Source organism: Pituophis catenifer, unplaced genomic scaffold (assembly GCF_029215685.1).
Source record: "Pituophis catenifer annectens isolate HBS135680 unplaced genomic scaffold, rPitCat1.0.hap2 SCAF_8, whole genome shotgun sequence".
NCBI classification, from domain to species: Eukaryota; Metazoa; Chordata; class Lepidosauria; order Squamata; family Colubridae; genus Pituophis; species Pituophis catenifer.
This window is the reverse complement of record NW_027256888.1, coordinates 76,216,469-76,235,771: the sequence shown is the minus strand read 5'-3', so window position 1 is coordinate 76,235,771 and position 19,303 is coordinate 76,216,469. Positions and strand designations below refer to the sequence as shown.

Here is a 19,303-nt window from a genome sequence, read left to right as displayed (position 1 = left end):
TAGCCCAACCCCCCTGCTCACGCAGGAGACCTCTACTAGGAATTCGAACCGCCGAACTGCCGACCTTTCTGATCGACAAGCTCAGCATCAATGAGCCACCTAGCCACTGCTAACTTACTTTAGCATTGGTTCTCCATCATACCTAAACAGCAAGTTTTGGTAGCCAGAACATGTTAACATCCAAAACACTAGAAGAAAACATCCTGGTGTTCTGAGCCTGACTAGGTGGCTCAAGTGGCTAAGACACTGAGCTTGTCGATCAGAAAGGTCGGCAGTTCGGCGGTTCGAATCCCTAGTACAGGTCTCCTGTGTGAGTAGGGGGTTGGACTAGATGACCTCCAAAGATCCCTTCCAACTCTGTTACTGCTACATCCACAGCCATACATTACAAGGGAGAAAAAAAGACCAGAGCACTTTCGATACAATTTTCCACTTTCAATACTATTTTCCACTATTTTTCTCCAATTATTTTTAGTTGATTGCTCCTTCACAATAAGAACAATTTGGCATTTATTTTTTTAAAAAAGGAATTAGCCTAAGGAAGTTGTAATACTGCCTTTCTGGATACTTACAAGAACTCTGGTGCCTATAAGCGAGACACAGCTGGGGAAAAAAAACAAAAAACCAGCACAGCTAGTCCTCAACTTATAACCGTTCACTTAGTGACCATTTGAACTTACAACAGCACTGAAAGAAGGGACTTATGATAATTTTTCACACTTACGACCAGAGGTGGGCGTCACATACTGTAACAACCCATTCTCCCAGAACTGAAAATGTGGGCGCACACACGCCTTCCGCGCATGCATCGAAAAATCAGCGATTATATAGGATGTGATAGCAGTGGTGAAATCCAAATTTTTTTATACTGTGGGTGTGGCTTGGTGGACGTGGTGTGGCTTGGTGGGCGTGGCTTGTTGGGCATGGCAGGGGAAGGTTACTGCAAAATCTCCATTCCCACCCCACTCTACGGGAAGGATACTGCAAAATCCCCATTCCTGGGGGAAGGATATTGCAAAATCTCCATTCCCTCCCCACTCCAGGGGAAGGATACTGCAAAATCCCCATTCCTGGGGGAAGGATATTGCAAAATCCCCATTCCCTTCCCACTCCAGGGGAAAGATACTATAAAATCCCCACTCCTGGGGGAAGAATATTGCAAAATCTCCATTGCCACCACACTCTGGGGCCAGCCCAGAGGTAGCATTTGCTACCTAGCTCATATTTATGACGGTTGGAGTGTCTTGGGGTCAGGTGATCCCTTTTTGCGACCTTCCTATGAGCAAAGTCAATGGGGAAGCCAGACTCACTTAACAACCGTGTCCCTAATTTAACAATTGCAGTGATTCACTTTACAAGCGGGTCAAGGAAGTTCGCGAAATGGGGCAAAATTCACAATGGTCTTGCTTAGCAACAGAAATGTTGGGCTAAATTGTGGTCGTAATTTGAGGACTGCCTGCATTACAGCAACCTATAGATTTCCAATGGAAACATGAGAACGCATCTACAAATACAGTAGTAAGCTAGGTCCTTGTTTTCCTCGAGGTGAGAAGATGTAGGTAGCAAGAGGCATGGGGAAAGCGTCTCTCTAATTTGTCTTTTTTCTCTCCATCTGTAGATTGAAAAAGGAGGGAAAGCAGATTTATTGAACGCCCGGCTGCAACCCGGAGATGAAGTGATCCTCATCAATGAAGTCTCTCTAAGCAGCTCCAGGCAGAAAGCTATCTCCTTAGTGAAAGGATCTTGGAAAACACTAAAGCTAGTTGTCCGCAGGTAGGTGTAACCAAGCCATGCGGGAAGTGTAATGAGTACGGTAGTTGTACCCCAGGATTTTGATTCTGGTATCGTCCCTTATCGAGAGGCGAGGCTGGCAATTTTCCCATGTTGGATTTGCAAAAGAGGCTTGTTTCGAATGTTGTGAGAAGGGCTGTATTAAAAATGAGAAGAACTCAAGTTCTAGGACAATAATTTAAAGGGATTGAAAATGAAGATTGTTAGAAGTAAAGGGAAGGAATATAAAGTTGGCTTGTTTGACCAAGATTGAAATAGATATGTCGTTATCTATCTCTGATTGTTATCTATTTATGGTAACTGCTAGTGAACTTTTACTGAACAGTGAGGTTCTGATGATTTATTTATAGATAACAGATGGGATATGGATAAAAGAGATCCTTTACTGTATTTAAAGAGAACGTGATAAGTTAAATAAGGAAAATTGTTTATACTTGTTGCAATAAAGGGAGAAGCCATTCCTTTATATATTTCTTTTCTTTGTCTTTACTATATTTTTATTTATAATACAGGTAGTCCTCAACTTACAACAGTTCGTTTAGTGACCGTTCAAAGTTAAACCGGCACTGAAAAAGTAACTTACGACTATTGCAGCATCCCCTTGATCACATGATCAAAATTCAGACACGCTTGGCAACTGACTCATATTTATGGCAGTCGCAGTGTCCCCGGGGTCATGTGATCCCCCTTTTATGACCTTCTGACAAGTAAAGTCAATGGGGAAGCCAGATTCACTTAACGATGGTGTGTCTAATTGAAGAACTGCAGTGATTCACTTAACCAACGAGGCGAGAAAAGTCGTAAAATGGAGCAAACTCACTTAACAGATTTCTCACTTAGCCACAGAAATTTCAATTGTGGTCGTAAGTTGAGGACTGTCTGTATCTTTTGTTTTATGGCCTGTTTCAGCCCTGTTGTTAAGCAAATCACTTCAGCTGTTAAGCGGATCAAGCAAATTCAGCTTCTTTGCTTTTCAGAAGCCAGCTGGAAAGGTCTCAAATGTTGATCAGGTGACCCTGGGATCCTGCAACCATCGTAAAAACGTGCCAGTTGCCAAGCAGCCAAATTTTGATCACATGATTGTGGGGATACTTGAATCGTCATAAGTGTGAGATGTCAGCATGTCAAGATACATTTATCCTAGTGCTGACATAACAGGGAGAACGCAGGCGTCTGCAATGGGACGGTTGCCTTTCACCTACTTATTTCCTCTGGAGATAATGTCCCCTAGGAGATGGATGGGAGGGGGGAAATTCTTTGAATTGGAGCAGTAGATTAGGGGTGAATGATTGGGAAGATGGCCAATGAATGCAGAGGAGTGGGAGGAGGAAGAGGAGGGGTTTTGGGGCAGCACGTCAGTGCCGGCTGCAACGAGTCGGTGAAAAAAGTGCTGTGCTTAATAAAATGAAAGTTTGTTTTATAAAAGACTTTGTTTGCGATGCAATTTATTTGAAGACAGCCTGAAAACCTGACATGAGAACTGGTTGTAAGTCACTTTTTCCCAATGCTGTTGTAACTTTGAATGCTTGCTAAACAGATGGTTGTAAGTCAAGGATTTACCTGCATATGAAACCTTGATATTTTGAGACTAAAGAGTAGAAGATAGAATAACAGAGTTGGAAGGGACCTTGGAGGTCTTTTAGTCCAACCCCCTGCTCAAGCAGCAGACCCTCTACCGTTCCGAACGCTGTTTATCGCTAGATATTACATCCAGTGGTGGGATTCAGCCGGCTCGGTCTGGTTCGGGCAAACCGGTAGCTAATTAGCTGGCTGGCTCCGCCCCTCCCTACCCCGCCCCTTCCAGGAGTCCCCACGCGCCCAATTTTGGCTCCCAGGAAAGTGAAGGGAGGCCTACTAGGCCCAAAACGGGGCATGGGGGGGGCAGGACACCCCCGCGGTCTGTTTTTGCTCCCAGGGGGATGCAGGAGATGAGTCACACCCCCTGGCCACGCCCACCATGGCCACGCCCATCCAGCCAAGCATTAGGGCAGAGAACCGGATGTTAAATTATTTGAATCCCACCACTGATTACATCCCTGCAGCCTAGTGAGAGGATCGGACTGTAAGCTTTTTCTCTCTCGTCCTGTTCCCCCACCCCCATTTCTTTTATTTTAAAAAAATGGTTTGCAATCTGTTTTTTTTTTTTTAAAGCCAACTCTTTTCTTCTGCCTGTCCTTTGTATTTCAAAGCTGGAATTCTGCCCGCACGGAGTGGGCTTTTTCTGGGGCGCAATGCTTCCTGAGCACTTTATCAAACTTGAGAATCAGGTCAAAATACAAAGTCAGATTCGTGTCATTGCAAATCCGAAGTGTTCCATCGGCATCCAGCCTGGAATTATGGGACCCATTCCGGAATCATTCCTTTTGGTGTTTTGCAATCCTCTTTTGAATGACAATCAATCAGTGGTCTTTGTTCAAAGCAAAAAGGTATTTGGGGGTCCTGTTTGGCTGTGTAAAAGCATTGGAGACCCATAGAGTGTGGTAAGATAATGGTAAAGGTTCCCTTTGCACATATATGCTAGTCGTTCCTGACTCTAGGGGGCGGTACTCATCTCCGTTTCAAAGCTGAGGAGCCAGCGCTGTCCGAAGACGTCTCCGTGGTCATGTGGCCGGCATGACTCAATGCCAAAGGCGCACGGAACTCTGTTACCTTCCCACCAAAGGTGGTCCCTATTTTTCTACTTGCATTTTTTACGTGCTTTCGAACTGCTAGGTTGGCAGAAGCTGGGACAAGCAACGGGAGCTCACCCCATTACACAGTGCTAGGGATTCGAACCGCTGAACTGCTGACCTTTCGATCGACAAGCTCAGCGTCTTAGCCACTGAGCCAGAGCTTGGTATCTTTCATTTGTAGAATGAAAAAGGCCAAGGTAGTATAACAAATTAACCGAGTTGGAAGGGACCTTGTAGGTCATCTATTCCAACCTCCGTCCAAGCAGGAGCCCCTACATCATTTCCGACAAATGCAGACAGTCTCTTCTTGAAAGTCTCCAGTGATGAAGCTCCCACAACTTCCGAAGGCAACTTCTGTTCCACGGGTTGATTGTTCTCAACTGTCAGAAAATTTCTCCTTATTTCCAGGTTGACTCTCTCCTTGCTCAGTTTCCATCCATTATTCCATTATTATTAGTTGGCTGTGATGGTACAATTAAAAAAACTGTCTCCTTTTGGGAGGGGTATAAAATGCACGGCCATAGCTGCCACCTCGATATTTTTGTCTCTCCCTGACATCTCTGAATTAAATTTTGTTGGAAAAAGGAAGTTTCTGTCTGTTAGCCTTGCTAAGAGCCTTGGTGGCACAGCAGACTAAAGTGCTGTTAAGTAGCACCAGCTGCCTGCAATTACTGCAAGTTCAAATCTCACCAGGCTCAAGGTTGACTCAGCCTTCCATCCTTCTGAGGTAGGTAAAATGAGGACCCGGATTGTGGGGGCAATAAGCTGACTTTGTATAAAAAAGAACACCGTTTAAGGGGGCCCCGAAAGCCCTACTAAGCAGGTATATACAAAAGTATGAAGGCTATTGCTTAACGCATTGTAAGCCGCCCTGAGTCTCCGGAGAAGGGCAGCATATAAATCAAACCAATAAATAAATAAATAAATTACAACTGTGAGAAATCAGCTTAAGAAGTATCTTGGCTATTTCCAAAATCTTAGGAGGCGAATAGAATAAAGGATAACATTTTCAATTTTCATTGTTCAAATAGAGAACTTCTCGTCTTTTGTGACAAACAGATTCAGTTCATATCACAAGTTATATAGGTATTTATCCGAATAGCACAGTTGGAAGGGACCTTGGAGGTCTTCTAGTCCAACCCACTGCGCCAAGCAAAAGATCCTATACCATTTCAGACAAATGGTTGTCCGATCTCTTCTTGAAAACCTCCTGTGATGGAGCAGCCACAACTTCTAGAGCTGATCTGTTCCAGTGCTTAATTGTTTTGCCAAGAAGTTTCTCCTTAGTTCTAGGTGGCTTCTCTCCTTGCTTAGTTTCCATCCATTGCTTCTTGTCCTGCCTTCAGGTGCTTTGGAGAAGAGGTTCACCCCATCTTCTTTGAGGCAGCCCCTCAAATATTGGAACACTGCTATCATGCCACCCCTAGTCCTTTTTTTCACTAGACTAGACATACCCAATTCCTGCAACTGTTCTTTGTATGTTTTAGCCTCCAGCCCCCTAATCATCTCTTATTTATTTAACATATTGAAAGATCTAGCAGCTGCCTTCCCCCAAGGTAAAAACTTCATTAGTTTTAATGATTATTGGGCTAATTGTCCAATAATGTTATGCCAGCCCAGTTCATTTAATCAGTATATGATTTATTGTGTTCCGTGAACCCAGAAAATGGGTTAATCCAGTAAAATGAGGCACCTATTTATTTTTATCTATTTGCAGAGAAATTGACAGCTTTTGGAAACTGCCCCAATCATTTAATCTCTGGATGTGCGGAGGATCCAGAGATCCAGCCACAAAATTAGTAAATCATAATGTAAACAGAGAAATTCTACAGCTGTACCAAGCATTGAATTATTAAATTGATGTTGACTCCCGGCTGGTAGAGTTTCAGCAATCCATAAAGAGAAAGAGGTAAAATCTCAGAGGTTCTAAGAAAATCTCAGTCCCCTGCAATTATTTTGTATTTATAGTGGATGATCACAACCAGTTAAACACTTTAATCTTTGTATGTCACTCACAGTTGCTGCTGTGAGATGAGTAGCCATATGTGGCCTTAATCCCTTTTAACAAGAGGCTTGTTAAAGCTTTGAAGAATTTTATTTGCTTGTTTGTTGATTCATCTCAGAAGCATCACGATTAAAATAAGGCATACTATTTGATATAAAATTTTTGTGAGAAGGAACAAAAGAAAAAAAAATAAAAAAAAACAATTGAGTTCTAGGACATGATTTGCAAGGAAATATCAAGATTGTTAGAAGTAAAACGGAAGGAATAAAAAGTCGGTTTATTTGACCAAGGTTAAAACAGATACCTCGTTATCTCTAGTAACCTTTGCCAACATCAGAACTGAAATGATGATGCTTTTAAGTATGGGATGTATAGATTTATAGATAAGGTTTATAGATAAGAAATTACACATGGAAAGAGGAGATTATCGCCGCATCAATTTATGACCAAAATTGAGCCTAACATTTCTGTTGCTAAGTGAGACAGTTAAGTGAGTTTATAGATAACAGATTGGATATTGAAAGAAGAGATTATTTCTTATATTTTGAGAGAGAAGGTGGATGTTACTAAGTTTTTTATTCTTTTGATCAAGGGGGAAGTCATTTCTTTATATATTTCTTTTTCTTTACTACAGGTAGTCCTCGATTTATAACGGTTCATTTAGTGACCGTTCAAAGTTACAATGGCGTTGAAAAATGGGACTTAGGACCATTTTTCACACTTATGACTGTTGCAGCATCTCCAGAGCAGTGATGAGTTTCAAAAAATTTTACTACTGGTTCTGTGGTTGTGGTTTGGTGGACGTGGCATGGCATGACATGGCATGGCTTGGTGGGCGTGGCTTGGTGGGCGTGGCAGGGGAAAGACACTGTAAAATCTCCATTCCCACCCCACTCCAGGGGAAGGTTACTGCAAAATCCCCATTTCCTCCCGATCAGCTGGGACTTGGGAGGCAGAGAATAGATGGGGGCGGGGCCAATCAGAATTTTTACTACCAGTTCTCCAAACTACTCAAAATCTCCACTACCGGTTCTCCAGAACTGGTCAGAACCTGCTGAAACCCACCTCTGCTCCAGAGTCATGTGACCAAAATTCTGGCAATTGGCATGTATTTGGAGGGGGGGGGGGGTTGCAGTGCCCTGGAGTCACGCAATCAGATTTTGTGACTTTCTGACAAGCCAAATTAATGGGGAAGCCAGATTCACTTAACAACCGTGTTACTAGTTTAACAACGGCAGTGATTTCCTTAACAACTGTGGTAAAAGAGAGATCGTAAAATGGGGCAAATTTCACTGTCTTGCTTAGCAATGGAAATTGTGGTCATAAATTGAGGACTACCTGGAGAAAGCTGATCAAACAGTTTCGGCCTTTTTTTTTTTTTATTTGATTTATATGCCGCCCTTCTCCGGAGACTCAGGGCGGCTTACAATGCGTTAAGCAATAGCCTTCATCCTTTTTGTATATTTATACAAAGTCAGCTTATTGCCCCCACAACTGGGTCCTCAATTTACCTACCTTAGAAAGGATGGAAGGCTGAGTCAACCTTGAGCCTGGCGAGATTCGAACCTGCAGTAATTGCAGGCAGCTGGTCTTAATAACAGGGTGTTTTAGACCACTGTACTACCAAGGCTCCTACATGTGGCCTTGAGCCACATGTTTCCATAGACAGAGAAAAATGCAGATGTGATTCAAGTACCTTCTGGGAAGAAATAAGAATCCTGCAAGCAAAATCTACTGAAAAAAAAAATAGCAATAGCACTTAAGACTGTATATACCGCTTCATAGTGCTTTACAGGCCTCTCTAAGCGGTTTACAGAGTCAGCATATTGCCCCCAACAATCTGGGTTTCTTTTTATGTTTATGACAATTTTATTAATTTATGATATAACATACCAAAAAAATACAAAAGCAAAAGAGCCCTGGTGGCGCAGCAGACTAAAAGCACTGTTATTAACACCAGCTGCCTGCAATTACTGCAAGTCCAAATCCCACCAGGCTCAAGGTTGACTCTGCCTTCCATCCTTTCTAAGGTAGGTAAAATGAGGACCCGGATTGTGGGGGCAATAAGCTGACTTTGTATAAATATACAAAAGTATGAAGGCTATTGCTTAACGCATTGTAAGCCGCCCTGAGTCTCCGGAGAAGGGTGGCATATAAATCAAATAAAAAAAAAAAGAAAAAAAGGAAGAGAAATAGGGAAGGGAAAAATGTGGAAAAGAAGGGGTAAAAAGAAAGAAAAGGCATTGACTTTTGACTCCCTTTGGTGCAGTAGAATAGGCTAATAATATCAAAGCACAACTTTTTAGTTTTACATAGCAGTTTAAACTAGCCATTTCCGTAACATCTAATCAGTAAAGCCCAAAATCAAAGTTTCGGTTTTTTTCAACCTCAAGCATAAAGTCCAGAAGTGGTTTCCAGGTAGAAACAAAGATATTTGCGGGGGGTTTTTTTCCTTGATCAAAGCAGCCCAGTTAGCCGTCTCTGCTAACTCCATCAACTTTTGCAGCCATTCATTTGTTCTCAGGGTCAAATTTTGTCCTTCCATTTTTGAGCGTGACATAATCGTGCTGCCGTCCACATGCAGAGCATCAAAGTTCCAAAATTTTCCCCCAAGTCTTTTAACAATCTGGGTCCTCATTTTACCCACCTCGGAAGGATGGAAGGTTGAGTCAACCTTGAGCCTGGTGAGAATCGAACTGCTGGCAGTCGGCAAAGTTAGCCTGCAATACTGCGCCACCGCGGCTCTAAACTGAAGAGCAGATGCCTAACTTTGATACTTTAAAAAAGCTACGATCTGACGATCAGCTGTGCCACGCAGTTTAGCTTTGCTAGAAAGCAGGATTTCCTGCTTTCTAGCAAAGCTAAACCGTGCGGCACAGCTGATCATCAGATTTCCTGCTTTCTAGCAAAGCTAAACCGCGCGGCACAGCTGATTGTCAGATTTCCTGCTTTCTAGCAAAGCTAAACCGCACAGCACAGCTGATCGTCAGATTTCCTGCTTTCTAGCAAAGCTAAACTGTGCGGCACAGCTGATCATCAGATTTCCTGCTTTCTAGCAAAGCTAAACCGCGCGGCACAGCTGATTGTCAGATTTCCTGCTTTCTAGCAAAGCTAAACCGCGCGGCACAGCTGATTGTCAGATTTCCTGCTTTCTAGCAAAGCTAAACCGTGCGGCACAGCTGATCGTCAGATTTCCTGCTTTCTAGCAAAGCTAAACCGCGCGGCACAGCTGATCGTCAGATTTCCTGCTTTCTAGCAAAGCTAAACCGCGCGGCACAGCTGATTGTCAGATTTCCTGCTTTCTAGCAAAGCTAAACCGTGCGGCACAGCTGATAGTCGGATTTCCTGCTTCCTAGCAAAGCTAAATCACGCAGCACAGCTGATCCCCCCTTTCACTGTTCTACTTACCTTCCCAAGCTTCCTTTTGGCGCATACTGAGCATGCGTGCGCGAACCAGTAGCAAACCGGTTCAGATTTCACCACTGGTTCAGATCCTTAATTCTCCCGTGCATTAGAGGGAAGTACGGTCAGCTCTCCCTTCCTGAAACTGCCTTCAGAAATGTCCCTTGGACCTCCTTGCCAAGAACCAAAGAAAGAATTGAAAAGTTTTTTTAAAGCACCTGCGGGCTCCCAAAGAAATCAGAAAGTTCAAGGACTCCGTGTACTACGAACGAACACTGAGGGACTAGTTATCTCGCTGCATCTTAACACAGTAGGCATGTTATATGTTTGGCCAACCGGATGCGTGTGGTTGGGCTTTCCCAATTTAGATTTCAGGAGGAGAACTCACAGATTCAATGCAATATACCAGGTGTGTCAAACTCAATTTGATTGAAGGCTGCATCAGGGTTGTGTTTGACCTCGGAGGGCTGGGGGGCATGGCGGGTGGTGGCGGGCGTGGTGGGCGTGGCCAGCTTGACATCACTCATGTCAGGGGCACCTGTGGTGACCAAGTGCTAAGGCAGGACTTCCCTGAGACCCTCCCTCACTCTCATTATAATCTCCTTCCTTCCTTCCTTCCTTCCTTCCTTCCTTCCTTCCTTCCTTCCTTCCTTCCTTCCTTCCTTTCTTCCTTCCTGTGGAATTGGGATTGTAGAAACACCCAGGAGCATAGAAGAGTTCAGAGGCAGATGCATAAATAAATGTCTTAAACGTATTTATTCATATGATAAATCATATTAACTATGTACAACAGAGATCAAGTCTCATGAGGAACAAACACGAAAAAAGAGAGATGGAGAGAGCAAGGTGGAAAAGGTTGGAGGGGGTTTTATACTCAGGGTAAGCCCCTCCTTTCCACATAGGGGTGGAGACACTCTCTGCCTCCACTGGTGTCTATATGACACATGTGCCAATGGCTTGCAAATACTTGACACTTCCCTCCTTCCTTCCTTCCTTCCTTCCTTCCTTCCTTCCTTCCTTCCTTCCTTCCTTTCTTCTCTTCCTTTTCCTTCCCTCTTCATTCTCCTTTCTTCTTCCTTCCCCTCTTTCCTTATTTTTCCTTCCTTGCTCTCTTCCCAGCTTCCCTTCCCTTCTTTTCTTTTCTTTTCCTCTTTCCCTTTCTCCTTTCCTGTCCCTTCTTGCATGCTCAAATGGGGAAACATTTCTCCTTCTGTTTTGTTTTTAGTTTGTTTTGATAGCCCTCTGCCAGTGAAAATGGAGCTGGGGGAGGGGAGCACGTGGCCCACCCGTGCCCCGTTTTTGGCCACAATGACGTCCTGCAGCTCTCTGCCAGTGTAGACAGAGCATAGGGGGGCCGTGCTGGCAGAGGCACTATGGACTGGTCCTTTGCTGTTTCCAGGCTGGCCCTGCGGGCCAGATCTAAACACCCCACAGGCCACATCTGGCCCACAGGCCTTGAGTTCAACACCCCTGCAATACACCATTGTTTGATTTCTCTGTCTGCCTACTGATCTACTTTTTTAACCTATTGGCTTGGATCAGAGAAAGTTTATTAGTTCAATTTATTTATTAGTTCGATTTATATGCCGCCCTTCTCCGGAGACTCAGGGCGGCTTACAATGCGTTAAGCAATAGCCTTCATACTTTTGTATATACCTGCTTAGTAGGGCTTTTGCCCACCCACCCCTTAAGCGGTGTTCTTTTTTTATACAAAGTCAGCTTATTGCCCCCACAATCCGGGTCCTCATTTTACCTACCTCGGAAGGATGGAAGGCTGAGTCAACCTTGAGCCTGGTGAGATTTGAACTCGCAGTAATTGCAGGCAGCTGGTGCTAGTTAACAGCACTTTAGTCTGCTGCGCCACCAAGTTGGAAGGCATTTTGATTCATGTACAGGTAGTCCTCGATTTACAACCATTCATTTAGTGACCGAAGTTACAGCGGCACTGATCAAGTGACTTATGACCTTTTCCCCCCACTTCTGAGCTTTGCTGCTTCTCCATTGCAGCATCAACTTATGACCAAAATTAAGCCTAAAATTTATGTTGCTGAGACAGTTAAGTGAGTTTTGTCCCATTTTACGACCTTTCCTGCCACAGTTGTTAAGCGAATCACTGCCGTTGTTAAGTTAGTAACACAGTTACTGGCTTCCTCCTTGAAATTGCTGGTCCAGAAGGTCGCAAAAGGTGATCACATAACCGCGGGACACTGCGACCGTCGTAATTATGAATCCATTGCCAAGCGTCTTAATTTTGATCACATGACCATAGGGGAATCCTGCTAAGGTCGTGAGTATGAAAAACGGTCATGTCAGTTTTTTTAGTTCTGTTGTAGTGGTCATTAAACAAATGGTTGTAAATCAAGGACTAGGCTGTTTTTATATTTCAATATTTTATCTGTATACCACCCAGAGTCTCTATATGAGGGAGATGGGCAGGTTTTGAAAATTACCGTAGATAGATAGATAAAGATAGATAGATAGATAGATAGATTGATAGATAGATAGATAGATAGATAGATAGATAGATAGATAGATAGATAATAGAAGATAGCTAAATAGAGAGATGTTAGTAACATCTCTCTATTTAGCTATCATCTCCCTATTTAGCTATCATCAAGATTGTCTGTCTGTCTGTCTCTCTATATATATATAATTATCTATTTATCTATCATCTTTCTCTCTAGCTCTCTATCGCTATCCATCTATCTATGTAACAGATGGATGGATAGCGATAGAGAGCTAGAGAAAAAGATGATAGTTAGATATAGATATAGATATAGATATAGATATAGATATAGACATAGAGAGAGGGAGACTAGATAGCTAACTAGAGATATGATAGAGAGAGGGGGAAGAGAAATAGATGATAGATAAATAAAGGATAGATTAGAAAGAAAGAGAAATAGTTGATAAATAGAGAGGTGTTACATAGATAGATAGATAGATAGATAGATAGATAGATAGATAGAGATAGAAAGAAATAGATGATAGATAGATAGATAAATAGATAAATAGAGAGATGATAGCTAAATAGAGAGATGATAGATTAGAGAGAGGGGAAGAGAAATAGAGGATAGATAAATAGAGGATAGATTAGAGAAAGAGAGAAATAGTTGATAAATAGATGTAACAGATGGATAGATAGATACAGAGTGATAGAAATAGATGAAAGATAGATGAAGCTAAATAGAGAGATGATAGATTACACATACATATACACACACATATAGAGAGAGAGAGACAAACAGACAGACAGAATTATTCTTCGAGAGCCGCAATGCCAACAACAGTTTTATTTTTAATTTTTAAATCACTCCTCCTTAAAGCAAACTGCCCCTCCCCCTCCCCCCTCCCCTCCATTCCTTACCGCATTAATGTCATTTCATGCAAGCTTTGGCTCAGAGCATACAGAAATTAAATCCAGTCAATCCCGCTTTTGTGAATGAAATCAATTAGCAGATGGATTTGGTTCCAGCGATTATGAATAAAATCACTGCCACGGACATCATGCTTAAGGAGCAGTTGCTAATGTTCTGCTTGAGATGGGTTTGTGCAATAATTAATCACCTCTTCTCTTTGGATATAAGACTACAGGCAAAACGAATCAGACTGAAGGCATTTGAGACCTAGGATTCTGACCTTGTCAGGTCTGATGTGAATCATTTTTTTTTCTTTTTCTTTTTTTTTTTTCCCATGGAAGATTTAGATGGATCGATGTAAAAGCCTGCTTGCATCTGAAAGCTTTTAGCCCAGCCAATCCATCCAAACAAATCAGCTTTTTTTTTTTTCAAAAGCAAACGGGAAGGCATACAACAACAACCAAAAAAAAAAATCAAGCAGCTCAGAAATGCAATAAAATTAAATCGAAACTTTTAAGCTTTCAAAAGACCAAAGTAGACTTTGTTAAAAGCCAGTTTGGAAAAGTTGTGGTAGATTTAATTGTCAGCTTCTTTGGCAGCTGTCTTAAACATCTTCCCGAGAATGACGTTCATAGAGATTTTTCTTTCTTTTTTTTGAGATGAAAGGGAAGGAGGGAGAAGGACTCCTGAAATTGAATTTTTCTTTATTACTCTCTAAGAGTTTTCCGGAAAAAGACAGGGAAAGAAAAACATTTAAAGAAAGAAAGGAAAAGAAAATGGAAGGAAGGAAGGATGAGAAAAAAATAGAAAGAAGGAAGTTGAATGAGAAGTAAGGAAGGAAGGAAGGAAGGAAGGAAGGGAAAGTGTATGAGAAGGAAGGAAAGGAAGGAAGGAAGGAAGGAAGGGGAAAAAGAGAAGAAAGTTGTATGAGAAGGAAGGAGGGAGGGAGGGAAGGTGTTCTGTTCCCGTCCCACACGCACACACACCAACAGACGTTCAAGAGTTAAAGACCAAACCAGCCGGCAAAATCCTTTTCCTTATGATAACGGAACTTGGCAACAACCTAGTGGCTGCCTGCCAAGAGTTTATTACTTACGAGGAGAGATAACTTCTCCCCACTTCTGGTACATCAAAAGAAACAGCTCAATAATTACAATCAAGTCCAGAGATAATCCAGCAAAGTCTATAGCAAAAGTCCAGCAATGCAGAATGGCGTGGAAGCTTTCAGCTTTGTTCGTCACAAGGTTTGACTGGCCACCACGCTCCCTTTTATATCCTGTGGGGTGTGGTCCAGTGACTCAGCCTAATCTCGGGCACGCCTTTTCTTCTGTTGCGCACGCTTATCTCTGCGACGCTGGCATGGATCCAGCCAAGACTCATTACCCTCATCACTGTCCGTCTGTGGCTGCGTGGACGTGCTTGGCCCCGGCAATATCTCTTGCTCTTCGGCGGACACCGAAGGCATTGCCAGAGAGGAGGGTCCTGGAGAGGGAGGCCTTGCCAACTCCTCTCCTTCACTTTCGGAGTCCTCTCCTGCTGATGATACAGGCTCAGGTAACGGAGCCACAACAGAAGGAAGGATGAGGAAAAAAGAGAACGAAGGAAGTTGTATGAGAAAGAAGCGAGGAAGGAAAGGAAGGAAGGAAGGAAGGAAAAAAGAAGGAAGTTGTATGAGAAGGAAAGAAGGAAGATGAAACTTGAATCACAATCGCAAAACTGCAAACTGTATACAAACATGGTGGCATAGAAAAAAGAAACAGTGTTATTGTATTAAACATCACATAAATTCCAACTATTTGGTTGATATGTTTCTGCCATCAACACTACACACCCATCACGTACTTTAGTTCAATTAACCGTCATCGTTTGAGTAGTAAGCTCTTCATTTTTTTTTTAGAAATACTATTTATAAATATACAAATATTTGTCCACGGAGCTGCTTACAATTGAAGATGGGAATTTCCATGTATGCGAAACCTATTTGCTATTACGCTTCCAGAGGCTGGCTTCCTTCTTTCCTTTCTTCCAAGGGTTTGCTACAGGACTACAATTCCCATAATTGCAGCTTTATTAAATCACAAATCTGGGTGGTTCAGTCCCAAATATTTGAAGGGCATTATGCCAAAGGCCGGATTGCTGTTTTCAAACCATCTACTCTTTGCAAAATAACATTTCTATTTTTTGTTTGTTCATTCATTCATTCATTTTATTTATTTTATTTTATGTACACTGAGAGCTTATGCACCGGAGACAAATTCCTTGTGTGTCCAATCACACTTGGCCAATAAAAAATCTATTCTATTCTATTCTATTCTATTCTATTCTATTCTATTCTATTCTATTCTATTCTATTCTATTCTATTCCATTCCCATTCCCATTCCCATTCCCATTCCCATTCCCATTCCCATTCCATTCCATTCCATATTTTCTATTCTGTTCTGTTCTGTTCTGTTCTGTTCTGTTCTGTTCTAGTCTAGTCTAGTCTAGTCTAGTCTAGTCTAGTCTATCATTCATTTTCCATAGCTGCCCAACTCAGCCAAGTGACTCTGGGCGTCTTACAGTTCTAAAATTATAAATTGAAGCCCTGGGATGGCTTCAAAAAACCCAATTAAACTTAAAAAGAACATCACGAAAAGAACTGCATTTGAAAAAGATGAAACCAACCAATCAGTAAATCACCTTTATTTGCTAAAGTTTAACAGAACAGAATAACAGCTTTGGAAGGGGCCTTGGAGCAGTTGATGGCTTCCAACCGATGTTACCACTGGTTCTCTTCGCGCACACGCTTTGCGTGCGATCGCCAAGCGCTCCGCGCAAGAGCGTTAGTTTTCTGCCCAGCTGAGGTGTGGCAATCCACTCTGCTATGCCTATCAGCTGGGCTAAAAAACAAGGAATAAAGGTAGGAATAAAGTGGGGGCAGGCGGGAGGGCCCAGCTCCCAGTCAAAGAGAACCGGTTCGGTGATGTCACATTGTCACCACTACCGGCTCGGCCGAACTGGGCCGAACCAGGAGCAACCCACCACTGCCTTAGAGGTCTTCTAAGCCAACCTCACTGCTCAAGCAGGAGACCCTGTATTATTTCAAACAAATGGTTGTCCAATCTCTTCTTGTAACCCTCCAATGTTGGAGCATCCACAACTTCTGGAGGCAAATTGTTCCGCTGATTAATTGTTCTCACCATCAGGAAATTTCTCCTTCGTTCTAGGTTGCTTCTCTCCTTGTTTAGTTTCCACCCGTTGCTTCTTGTCCTTTGTGCTTTGGAGAATAGGTTGACCCCCTCTTCTTTGGGGCAGCCCCTCAAATATTAGAAGACTGCTATCATGTCTCCCCTGATCCTTCTTTTCACTAGACTAGACATACTCAATTCCTGCAACCGTTCTTTGTATGTTTTAGCCTCCAACCCCTTCATCATTCTTGTTGCTCTTCTCTGCACTCTTTCCAGAGTCTCAACATCTTTTTTTAGTTTTGTGGTGACCAAAACTGGATGCAGTATTCCACATGTGTGGTCTTTGTAAAGCGGTCCTACAAGAATTGAGGCCTTTGAACTATGGTGCTGGAGAAGACTCCTGCGAGTTCCTTGGACTGCAAGGCGATCAAACCGGTCAGTCCTAGAGGAGATCAACCCTGACTGCTCTTTAGAAGGCCAGATCCTGACGATGAAGAGCCTAATGCTGGGAACGATTTGAGGGCAAAAGAAGAACGGGACGGCAGAGAACGAGGTGACTGGATGGAGTCACTGAAGCAGTCGGCGTGAGCTTAAATGGTCTCCGGGAGATGGTAGAGGACAGGAAGGCCTGGAGGAACATTGTCCATGGGGTCGCGATGGGTCAGACACAGCTTCGCAACTAACAACAACAACAACAACGATGAAATAAGCCAACCGACCAGGAAATCCCCTTTCTTTGAGGTGAATTTTCATGAGATATATTCTTGGCAGGGTGTTTAGCTGCTGTTAGAAAGTCCCGCCATCTTTCCTTTCGGCGGTGATGCAAGTCAGTTCTCTCCACACACAGGCAGGGAGTGACTCACACTGATTTCTTTTTTTCTTTTTTTTCTTTTTGCTCTCTGATTCTCTCCTGACATCACCATCACCACTCCAGTCCTGGTCAGCCGAGGCTGGCTGGTAATTGGCAGGTAAAAGAAAAGTAATTTGAGCTCTGAGCTATGCTGAGCCTCCAATTTGGCTGCTCTCCAAGCGCGGAGTGTCTGCAGAAATCCACCTGCCTTTTTGGACTGCAAGCTGTTCAGGAAGCAGCAGCTGGGGAGTTAAGTTTTTCTCCCTTTTTTGGGCCATCAACCTGCTTGAAATGACCACAAGTACGACCAAGTCCGATCTCCTCTTTCAAGAACGCTGCTAAGACCCGCAAGGATGGGACCGAAGCATTTATAAGGTAAGGAATCTTGGATTAAATGGAGAAAAGAGGAGCTCAATTGCTTAACGCAGAGATGTCCAATCTTTGGCTACTTTCAGACTTGTGGACTTCCGACTCCCAGAATTCCCCAGCCAGCAGAGAATTCTGGGAGTTGAAGTCCACAAGTCTTGAACTTGTCAAGATTAGACACTTTTGGCTTAATGTTTTAAACTGAGCAGGAAGAATAGGAAAACATCTTTGGCTTCCCAATAGCCCTTGATCCCATGGAGACAGGAAAAAAAAACTTTTTCAAACTTTGCGCAGCTGTTTGGAATGTTGCCTTAGAGAAGAAAGTATGGTCCGACTTTGTGAATTTCATGTCTTAGAGGTGGAAAAAGAGCACCTAGAGCATTAAAAAAAAACTGTTTGCCGGGTGGTAGCAGATATTAATTTTAATATGCAGGTTATTAGGCCTGTGAGTCATACCTCCGCATATCAGCTGTTTTTAGAGTCTGTCAGTGAAGTGCCTAATTTGCAAGTTCAAAATTAGGATTATTCGTGTTTTCTTTCTTCTTCTTCTTGAATCTTTCTAAACGTGCAGGGCGGCGATGGGAAACGTCCCCTGTTTGTATGCTAATTAGTTTTTAAATACAATTAACATAGAGGCAATTTAGCAGATAACAATTAGTAGATTTAATCCCATCTGAGCACTTGTTGATTTTGACCGCATTATGGCTAAGAAAAAATGAAAAGGGTCGAGTGAGCTCTGCCTGGCCACGATTGTTTAGGATATTTTTCTTCCTTAACTGGAAATATTGGTTGGATGGGAATGAAATATAGTACGAGGGAGGGCTTACTATCTCCCCACTTTTGTATACAATCACAGTTACTAAATTAATTATGGCTGCTTCTCAGTTTTAATATTTACGCTCTGCAATTCAACCGATACGTACACAAACAGTCGCATGATATCCTTGAACAGAATTTAATCATCTCAGGCAAAATAATTTCTTTTTTTTTGTTTGCTTTCCCAAACCAGCAACTACCCCCCCCTTTCTGTTCTCTTTTTTTTTCTGGCTTCATTTATTTTTTTTAAAAGGGATGTGGAAGTTCTACAAGTATTGTAGTTGCGGTACAAATTGTCCTCCAAAGGGCATAAAGTTTTGACTGTAGTTACTCAGCGAGAAACGGGATGGAACACTTGCCTTTGTCGCGTTCCATTATTCAGAAATGACATTATGGCTGAAAATGTCTTACAAGTAAAGCACCGAGTGCACAAATGAATAATGTTGCTAAAACTGGAGTACGGCATTAAATTACCTTTTGTGCTTGTGTGTGATAAAAGCGAAGCAGTTAGTCTGGACAGATTAGTATAAAATAAATATTGAGAGATGTAAACCTGTACAGTAGTTACAGCTATCTTTCACAGGGGGCAGCATCGGCGTTGGCTTCAAAAATTTTACCAAGGGGTTTTCTGCCTGGTTGCTGGGTAGGCGTGGCCATGGTGGGCGTGGCCTAGTCAGCTTCCTGCACCACAGCGGGGGAGGGATTTTTGCCCTCCCCGGGCTCCGGAGGCTTTCCTCAAGCCTCCGGGAGGGTGAAAACGGCCTCCCCAGGCTCCGGAGGCCCTCTGGAGCAGGGGTTTCCAACCTTGGCAACTTTAAGACTTGTGGGCTTGTGGAATTGAAGTTCACAAGTCTTAAAGTTGTTAAGGTTGGAG

At 42.8% G+C, this 19,303-nt stretch overlaps 1 protein-coding gene across 1 annotated transcript in view; it reads left to right on the top strand.

The window, feature by feature from the left end:
- The window catches only part of SHROOM3 (shroom family member 3), a 238,802-nt gene that overhangs the window by 30,851 nt on the left and 188,648 nt on the right, over window positions 1–19,303 (top strand). The window contains exon 2 of the mRNA XM_070948822.1: window positions 1,619–1,773. Within this exon, the coding sequence (XP_070804923.1) occupies window positions 1,619–1,773 (155 nt within the window). The remainder of the gene's footprint in view (window positions 1–1,618; window positions 1,774–19,303) is intronic.